This window comes from Populus alba, chromosome 12 (genome assembly GCF_005239225.2).
Source record: "Populus alba chromosome 12, ASM523922v2, whole genome shotgun sequence".
NCBI classification, from domain to species: Eukaryota; Viridiplantae; Streptophyta; class Magnoliopsida; order Malpighiales; family Salicaceae; genus Populus; species Populus alba.
In genome coordinates, this window is record NC_133295.1 from 9,569,328 (window position 1) to 9,578,283 (window position 8,956).

The 8,956-nt window shown below is 33.8% G+C and overlaps 1 protein-coding gene across 3 annotated transcripts; it reads left to right on the top strand.

The window, feature by feature from the left end:
- Positions 1-1,644: 1,644 nt before the first annotated feature.
- On the top strand, positions 1,645-7,000 carry LOC118044587 (serine/threonine-protein kinase AtPK2/AtPK19). Of its 3 annotated transcripts, XR_012167534.1 has the most exons (9): positions 1,645-2,523; positions 3,702-3,784; positions 3,868-3,988; positions 4,126-4,299; positions 4,520-4,627; positions 4,725-5,050; positions 5,392-5,703; positions 6,288-6,374; positions 6,523-7,000. XR_012167534.1 is itself a non-coding variant. In XM_035052951.2 (7 exons), exons 1-6 carry the CDS (start codon positions 1,885-1,887, stop codon positions 5,007-5,009), a joined length of 1,410 nt encoding a protein of 469 aa, XP_034908842.1. In that variant the 5' UTR covers positions 1,646-1,884; the 3' UTR covers positions 5,010-5,050; positions 6,523-7,000. The 3 variants fall into 3 exon arrangements, 1 of the variants encoding a protein (XP_034908842.1); XR_004686807.2 differs by lacking the exon at positions 5,392-5,703; XM_035052951.2 differs by lacking the exons at positions 5,392-5,703; positions 6,288-6,374 and having other exon boundaries at positions 1,646-2,523.
- Positions 7,001-8,956: the final 1,956 nt, after the last annotated feature.

The window sequence follows — 8,956 nt, forward strand, 5'->3', positions numbered from 1 at the left end:
GATTTTATGTTTTTGATTTGATTAGAGTGTGTTTTGGAGTTGGAAATGAGATTTTAGAGGTTTTGTTTTGGTGTTATAATTAAAAATAAATTAAAATTTAATTTTTAAAGGTAAAAAAACTCAGACTTTAATTGTTTTATTATTAAATATGGCCAAACAATTATTGCAGGGGATGACTATTTAGGCACACCTGTTTTTTTTTTTTTTTTAATTATTATTTTAAGGCTAGATTTATGTCCTTGAATTCTAAATCCTAAATTTTCTTTAAATCCCATGCAAATATAGACTTGTTTTTTAGCCTTTATTTTAAAATTGTTTATTTTTTGATGGTTTTTTAAAAAATTTTCTTTAAATAAAATAACTATAATTATATTTTAAAAATAATTGATGATGCTATGCTTTTCAAATAAGATTAAGATTTTTTGTGGTAATATTGTCAATTGCTTTAAGAATAATTATATATGAATGTCAAACACTAACTTTCTTGAAATATTGTTCATGTATATTCAATGAGAATTGGATATGTGTGTTATTATTTTCATTTAATAAAAATTATATAATTTTCTCAAATTTATAATTCCTTTATTTTCACATATAATAATATAAAATTATCAAGACATAATTTTCTTTATTAAAAATTGTTTTTTTAGATCATAATAGTTTTTATTTAAAAAGTCATGTTATTAAGTGTTACTAGCGACTCTCTTAATTTATAAAATAGTTTGATATAATTCTCAATAAAGAGAAATGAGAGAGAAAAAAAAAAGAAAAAAATATTTTGAAGACACATCAAAACTCTGATAATAACATTATTAGTATTATTGAAAAGATCTCAATGAGACAAATTCAATAATACTAATAGAGATTACTAGCATTAAATAAAGTGGGTCACATGAGTCATTTAAAAGTGATTCATATGACTCACTCCGATTAATATTTGTGATATTTTCAGATGTTATCGATTTGTCTCATCGAATTTTTTTTGATAGTATTAGTGGTATCATCATTAGTGCTTTGGTGTGTCTTTAGAGTTTTTTGTTTGTTTGTTTTTTCTTTCTTAGTAATTTATGACTAGAGGAAAGAGATAAAAGTAAAAAATATAAAAAGATATTAAATGGATATTAAAATTCCAATGATGACACTATTAGTATCATTATAAATATATTGATAAGAAAAATTTAATGACACAATGGAAGGTCATTAATAGTAATCTGAGTGGGCCACACAAGATTTTAAAAAAAAAAAAAAAAACCATAATTTTTAGACGATTTTTATGACCTATTCTATTAATCATTGGTGATTATTTTTAATGTGTTGGACATTTTTTCTTGAAATTTTTTCATTAGTATCAGTGATATGGTAATCAGAGATTATGTGTCTCAAAGATTTTTTTATTATTATTATAAATTATATCAAACTATTTTATAATTTGAGAGCTTAGCTATTAATACTTGTGACTCGCAAGTCACGTATAAACCTTCCTATTATAATTTTAAACTATTATTTGACCTTTTTGTTTTTTGCCTAGAGTCCAAAAATACTACTTCTGATTGCAGCTAGTTTTTTCAATTTTACCCAACTATGAAAGATGGGTGCTAGTGTGCTACAGTAAGAGCGAGTAGCGAGTGATGACATAAAGCATCAGAAGCGCGTTGGTATTAACAAGTTGGTGCCTGGTGGTGTTCTGTAGTCCCTCTTCTCCCTCCCCTCGATGAATCATATTATTAGCTTTTATTATTTCCACTTTGCAATCATTCCTTCTCTGATAACTGATTCTCAATCTTCGTTGCCAATCAAAATTCTTGCCTTCTTTCCCCTCTCCTCTCATATTGATTGATTCCATAGCCAGCCAAGAGTTGCCAATTGCTGTAAAAAAAAATAAAAATGGAGAGAAGAAAATTGGTTTCCACATCTCAGAAGAAAACCCTTCTCTCTCTTTTATCCATCAACTTAAAGAAACTCACGATCACACCTCCAAATGACCTTGAGTTCTCTGATGTCTTTGGCCCATCATCAACCCCGCATGACCCTAACCATTCACACTCTCCTTCCACGTCATCTTCTGTCCTGGACCCCCCTGTCATCCACAACAGGTCCCACTCCTTTGTGGGTCCCTCCCCTCGCTACCCTCTTCCCTCTTCTCCTCTCCCCTTCCGCCATATCCAAGAAGATGATGAAGCTGTAATAGAAAATGAAAGTTGTGACAATGAAAAGGGAAAGAGCGAGGATGATGAGGGTCAAGTGGGCAGTTGTGGTAATAATAATAAAATCGGGCCTGCTGATTTTGAGATACTGAGAGTGGTAGGAAAGGGAGCATTTGGTAAGGTGTTTCAAGTAAGAAAGAAGACTGGTGATGGCAAAGAAAAAGGAGGAGGAGGTAGTGGGGATGGGATTTATGCAATGAAAGTAATGAGGAAGGATACAATTATTAAAAAGAAACATGTTGATTACATGAAGGCTGAGAGGGATATCCTCACTAAAGTGGTGCACCCCTTTATCGTCCAGCTTCGCTACTCCTTTCAGGTCCTATTTCATTATTCTTTTTTTCTGACTTCTTTCTTCTTATACTTGGAGATTGTTCAAGTTGTTCTTTTAAATATTGTAACTTTTGGATGCTGCGCTGTACACATCTTTAATTCTTGTATGCAAGATTGCTTGTTCTGGTCTAATAGAGCAAAGTAGTTGCATTTTTTGTTTTTTGATATAACGGGATTTTGTTCTAGTTGAATTCACATGAAAATTTTCTGGGGAAGAAAAGAAAAAAAGAGCATTACTTTATGTCATGCAGTAAAGACTAGCAAATATGCTGATGTTATGTAGTGCTGCAATGCGGATAATAATAGCTGCTTTGCTATAAATGAATAATGCTTGTGTTTTTTTTTTTTCCTTTTCTTTTTGGAAGTAAAGTGAAGAAAACATTAGAAACAGCAATACTGCATTGAGAATTTAGTTTCATGCCGGTATAGTAGCATATGTGTTGCCTATAATGGATGTTCAGGCCTTCTTCACCATAGTTTCATTTCATATCAGGAGAAAAACTGATACAGCCAATAAAACTATTTCATATCTTTATTTTTCAGCTTTATTACCCATTTGGGTGTCAAGAATATGTACAAACACAAATGCTCGTTATCTTTATATACTAATGCAGTAGGTAATGCATTATGTGGAATTATTTTGTGTAACACTGGTCCATTGCTATACAATGACAGTTTTAGCTGGTTTTGATGTTGTTGGGGTAACAGATTGTGAAATTAAAAGCCCATGTTACCCTAATCCTATTCAATTGAAAATGTATTCATTGTCAATTTGTAATTGTATTGCTCAATTATAACATTAGCAAGTCAATGGTACAAAGTTTGAAAATTGTCACAAGAATCTTAATGGTACTTTAGTTATTATCTTTTGATTGCACATGATTGAAAGTTTCAAGGGTGATGTAAGTAGTCAGATTTTAGAATTATTGTTTTAAGCGTTATTGATTTTCATATTTACTATTGAGCTGTGTTAACCATTACAAGACCTTAAACTGATCTTTGTATGAGGGTACTGTAATCCTTTATTTTTTAAAAATCTTATGTTCATCAGGAAGGATTAAAATAGACTCTGGAATGTTTTCAAATTCTTTGCAATGGACAAGTCTGCATGAATAATATATAATCTTCTGTGTACTTATTCATCTTTTCCTCATTTATCTTCAGACCAAGTCTAAGCTTTACTTAATCCTGGATTTTATGAATGGAGGTCATCTCTTCTTTCATCTTTATCGGCAAGGGATCTTCAGGTATCTTATGTTTTGTACTTTTAAATTGCTTTCATGACTCGTATTTGCCTGTTTTAACTTTTGGTTCTTGGTATGTTACACAGTGAGGACCAGGCAAGGTTTTATACGGCTGAGATAGTATCTGCTGTTGCCCATCTTCACAAGTGTGGGATTGTGCACCGGGATCTTAAACCTGAAAATATTCTCTTGGATGCTGACGGGCATGTAATGGCATTACCCATGCACTCTATTCTGTGGAAGGATTTGTGGAACTTATTTAAGTTGGATTTTTTTATTTTTTTTTTTAATTTTAGAGAATAAAATCAAACAAGTCTTTCCTGAAACTGATTGTTTTCACGCAGGTTCTACTGACTGATTTTGGACTTGCTAAGGAAATTGATGAATCAAGCAGATCCAATTCAATGTGTGGGACCACTGAATACATGGCTCCGGAAATTTTACTGTCCAAGGGCCACAATAAAGATGCAGATTGGTGGAGTGTTGGAATACTTCTGTATGAAATGTTGACTGGGCAGGTAACGCATTGGATTAACAAAGACTTTTTTTTTTTTTTTTTGGTAAAAACAAAGAGAGGAAACTATTCTAAAATCTGGTTACTATTAAGGCATTGAGCTTTGCATAAGTCCTCAACAATCCCCTCCCCCCCTCTCCAAAGATTCGTCAAGAGGAATGTTGTTGTATGCACTGATTCTGGATGTTGTTTCTGAAAATGATCTCTAAAACTTCTTCTCTCAGCCACCATTTACACACTCAAATAGAAAGAAGCTCCAGGAGAGAATTATCAAAGAGAAAGTCAAACTTCCACCATACCTTAGTAGTGAAGCTCACTCTTTGCTGAAAGGAGTAAGTATACACTTATTGTGATATATCCTTTCTTCAATGGTTTGTTTGAATTTCCTTTTTTCAATTAAGAGCTCATAATTTTTGTCTTTTGTTGTAGTTGCTGCAGAAAGAACCATCAAGAAGGTTAGGCAGTGGTCTTGATGGCGGGGATGAGATCAAAGGCCATAAATGGTTGCGGCCAATCAACTGGAAAAAATTAGAGGCGAGAGAACTGCAGCCAAAGTACATACCAGATGTTAGTGGCAAAGACTGTACAGCCAACTTCGACCAATGTTGGACAACAATGCCCCTTGATGACTCACCAGCTCCCACACCAACTGCTGGTGAACATTTTCAAGGGTATACTTATGTTGCGCCTAACCCTTGGCTTTCATCCGGATGAATTAAATGATTATGAAGCACTGCCAACCTAATGAAATTTGAGTAAGTACCTTTCTTTTTACAGACCTCTTTTTTTTAAAAAAAAATAAATAATGGGGAAAATGAAACAAAAAATAAATAGGCATTCTTCTCTCGTGTATAATCATGCTTTGGTTTTTGAATAAGTATTTAAACTACACCCTGTCAGAAAAGATGTGAGATCTAATAACTATTCTTTAGCTCAGGACATGATCCTTCTTAGAAGTATACTGCAAACAAGAATCAGTGTGCTCTGTCCCAATTAGTTAAGTTAGCTGTTAGAAAAAAGTGTATCATTTATTAACCTGTGAGAAAGAAGCAACAATGTGATGAGTTTTCCCATTTTTCATTCATTTTCCCTTCAGATTTTGATCTTTGGTGAAACTGAACAGTATTGGGTTTGTTGCAATGGTTCCATGCTGGTTCTTATGCTAGTTGAGAGCTGATCAAATTTTAAGAATGTGAGATTAATGAAGCCTTTAATCAAAAGCTTGCCAAAATATCCAATCCAAAGCACGAAGACCATTTGGATGGCTTGGCAAGAGAGAGACAGAGGATTCTGTTTAGGACTTCCTCATGAAGGTGATGTAAAGCAATGGTGGATAGTAAAGAGAAGCTTTCTTAAAGTACAAAGAAGAAAGTAGCATAGAAGAATCTTGTTTTTCATTAGGAGACAGGTGACATACTGAGTACTCCTTCATTAGAAACTTCACTAGGCACCTCACTAGAACGTGCTTAGCTTCAGTGGCATATCTGCAACCTAGCATCATATCTTTATTTTGTGGAAGAATTTGAATGGATTGGCATAAATTTATCATGGAACTAACGTTGTTTTGCTGTGTTTACAAAAAATATAAAATATAAATTTATTATCAAAAAATATATTCTCCCTTTGTTTGGATTATTTTAATCCATATAGATAAATTTTGTTGGGTATATGAAGGAAAATATTAGCAAACCAATCACTAGATTTTCACCATGTGTCATGAGTAGATCAGTAGGGAGGACATATTCTTCTCACTTTCTCTCTCATCGATATCATCCTTTACAGAAAGACTTCTATCAGTCATTGATGGAATGAGAAAGTAATCTCTGCCCCCGTAGGAAGCTTGTATTTATATGGTTGTAACTAAGAGTAGTCACAAACTGAGGAACCTGAATAACAAGCAGGCTGTTTATCCTCCACTTTTTTGAAAGCAAGTTTCAGAAGCTTATTAATTTGATCCACCTAGTTAATCCAGATATCGTCTTATTTGTCCAGAAAGAGTGGCTGTAGTTGAAAGTCCATAAAGTAGCCATGAGTAGCAAAAATCAGAGCAACAATTCCCTCTGTGAGAATTCAATGAAGGTGGCGGTGAACATCATAAAATTGTCTTCATTTTCTATTGCTAAGATGAGTCTGGGAACACATAGTCCTCCAGTTGTCACCAAAAGTCATATCCCTATGACAGGCTCGGTCATGGTTGCTAATGAACCAATGCTGTCTCAAATTCCAGGAAGTCGAAGGTCACAGGGGAGCTCAAAGCCAATATCATTTGTGATGCAGCCAGATGAAGGTAATGGTTCTACACATGCGTTCGACAAGGAGAACAGTGTTGTAGATGAGAGGGCTTCTGATTATATCAGAAAGGTACATGAGAAAAACCACAATGATGCTCGCGAGACATCAGAACTCTCCTCGTACATACGACTTCCTCCGCCATGAGCAGTGAAGTAGCTACCTTAACACGTGTTTTCCAGTATTTCTTGTTACCCATTTAATGTTTGGCTGAAATAACCTGATAAGTTAGATCACTGAAAAAGTACTGGATCTTTCATATCCTTGCTTGTGTTAGTGATAAGTGTATTCTCATCTGCTTCTTGTGTACTTGCCTTCTCTCTCAAGGGAAAGGGGCCATGGTCCTGAACCAGAGGTTATCTCCTAATATAGCATAATATTGTATGCCTGAACACTGCATGGCATGCGTTTCTATTTATGGCTTTTCCAGATCCTCTAAAGAAACTTGGGTGCCTCTAAAATATGCTTTTTTATTTGCTCGCTGAAGTTTACAAGTTATCGGATCTTTTATCAGTGTGCTATCCGGTTAGTCTGTAATCATGCATTATATGTAAATAAGAACCGTACTGTTTGTCTTGAAAGAAAATTAAGCTGCAACTTTTGTGGGGTGAAAGCATACCAGTTCTTTGAATAGTTGGAGTTGCTGTTAATTTGATGGCCACTTTGGCAGCTATTCTGCTGGAAAACTGGAAACACGTGCAGAAGAATAACAATCATTCATGTGATGCTGTAATTGTCAGACAAATTCGGCAAGATGCCTCGCTAGTTTTTTGATTAAATTCAAAAACCGCACTATCAATTTGGATATCAATAATTAATGTACAAAAAGCTGGGAAGATATAAACAAGAAGCTAAAGTTAATTTTGATAAGAAATCAATCGGGATAATTGGAACTTTTTATGGAATGTGAACAGTTGGAAGAGGAAAGGATATAGCTAGCTGTGCATGTCAGAGCGGGAGGGAGAATCACTCCACCTTTATTAAGTGCTTGTAGTTACCTTGCTGGTCACGCGATTGATTATAGCGGCAAAGCAAGGAAGAGAAATTTGGAATCCTTCAAGCCTGAAATGTCATGGGCAGGGCATGTTTATAACAAAAGCTAAATGGGGGTGGAAAAAATACTGTACATATAGAGGAGATATTTCACTGGAGGTTGAACTAGTAGTTTTACTTTTAATTTTTTATTTTTTTTAAGTGGGTAACTGTTTTTTTTACTTTCTTTCACAAGGAAATCTAGGTTTTTTAAATTTCCACTTACAAGCAAATAATGTTTTTAACCTCAGAAAAGATAAAAAAAACTTTGCTTGTAGGGGTATTTTGTGTAATTAAAAGGATCATGAGGAGCGTTTTAGTATTTCCATGTATTTTTTAATAAAAAAGTTACTGGAGCATGTTTCACATGCCTCGACGAGTGGGTGGCCCCCTCGTCATTAAGGAGACATGTGAGATGTTTTCCGACGGAAAAATCTGGTTAATCATCATATCACTATATGCACAGTCATGCTATTTTTTGTATTTAGCGACGTCTTTAAATATATCATGATTGAATTGCAGCCAGTAATTAATTGTTTGTGTTTTTTTTTTCCTCCTAGCAACTAAAGTGTATCATTGTCGGATGGTGATTTTTTATTTTATTTTTAAAAGGTTCAACAAGGAAGTTTTGATTCGTAGCTTAACTCTACCACCATCACATCTTTTAGAGGGGTCCCTAAGATATTGCAACAATCTCCTCGAGGCTTGAGGATAGGCAGGCAGCTAGCAAGTGCAGATTCTTTTCCATCAGATCATTCGACTCTGCTGCCGCAGCATCAGTTTTTTTTTTTTTTTTTTTTTTTTTTTTTTTTTTTTTTTATGGTTTCTAGAAATGAAAGGGAAAGAAATCGTCATTGCCTTGAAATACTGAAGGCCCAGCTTTGTCCATCCCTTACTTTGGATCTTTACTTGCATCACATGGTTTTGTCTCTAAAAATACTTGTTCGTGGTCCTTTACCATGACGTCAAGGGGATACCATGTGTTATGATGCTAGTGGAATAAAAAAAATTTCAAGTAATTATTTTTTTTAAAAAGCAAATAATTTTTTTTAAAGCAAGAAAACTATAAAATTTGAATTATTGATTTAATTAAAACTATGATTTAAAAAAACATCATAAATAATACAAACAAAAAAGACAATAATTAATCATATTCAAGGAAGGATAAAAAAAAAGCTTGTTAGAAACCTACTGTTACTTCTTCATTATGGATACTGCTTAACCACAGTTTAAACCATTATAAAAAGCTCATGCCAACATTAAAAGAGACCTTATGCGTCATCAAAGAAACGAGCAAATTAATTAAAATATTATGAGATAAGCATCTCATGTTTATTTTT

What these genes read in the sequence shown, in the direction of transcription:
- LOC118044587 (XM_035052951.2), top strand. Translation starts at nt 1,885, where the DNA reads ATGGAGAGAAGAAAATTGGTTTCCACATCTCAGAAGAAAACCCTTCTC. An exon ending in ATGAAATGTTGACTGGGCAG is followed by an intron (nt 4,300 to 4,519) that starts GTAACGCATTGG and finishes TTCTTCTCTCAG; the next exon opens with CCACCATTTACACACTCAAA. An exon ending in CTCACTCTTTGCTGAAAGGA is followed by an intron (nt 4,628 to 4,724) that starts GTAAGTATACAC and finishes CTTTTGTTGTAG; the next exon opens with TTGCTGCAGAAAGAACCATC.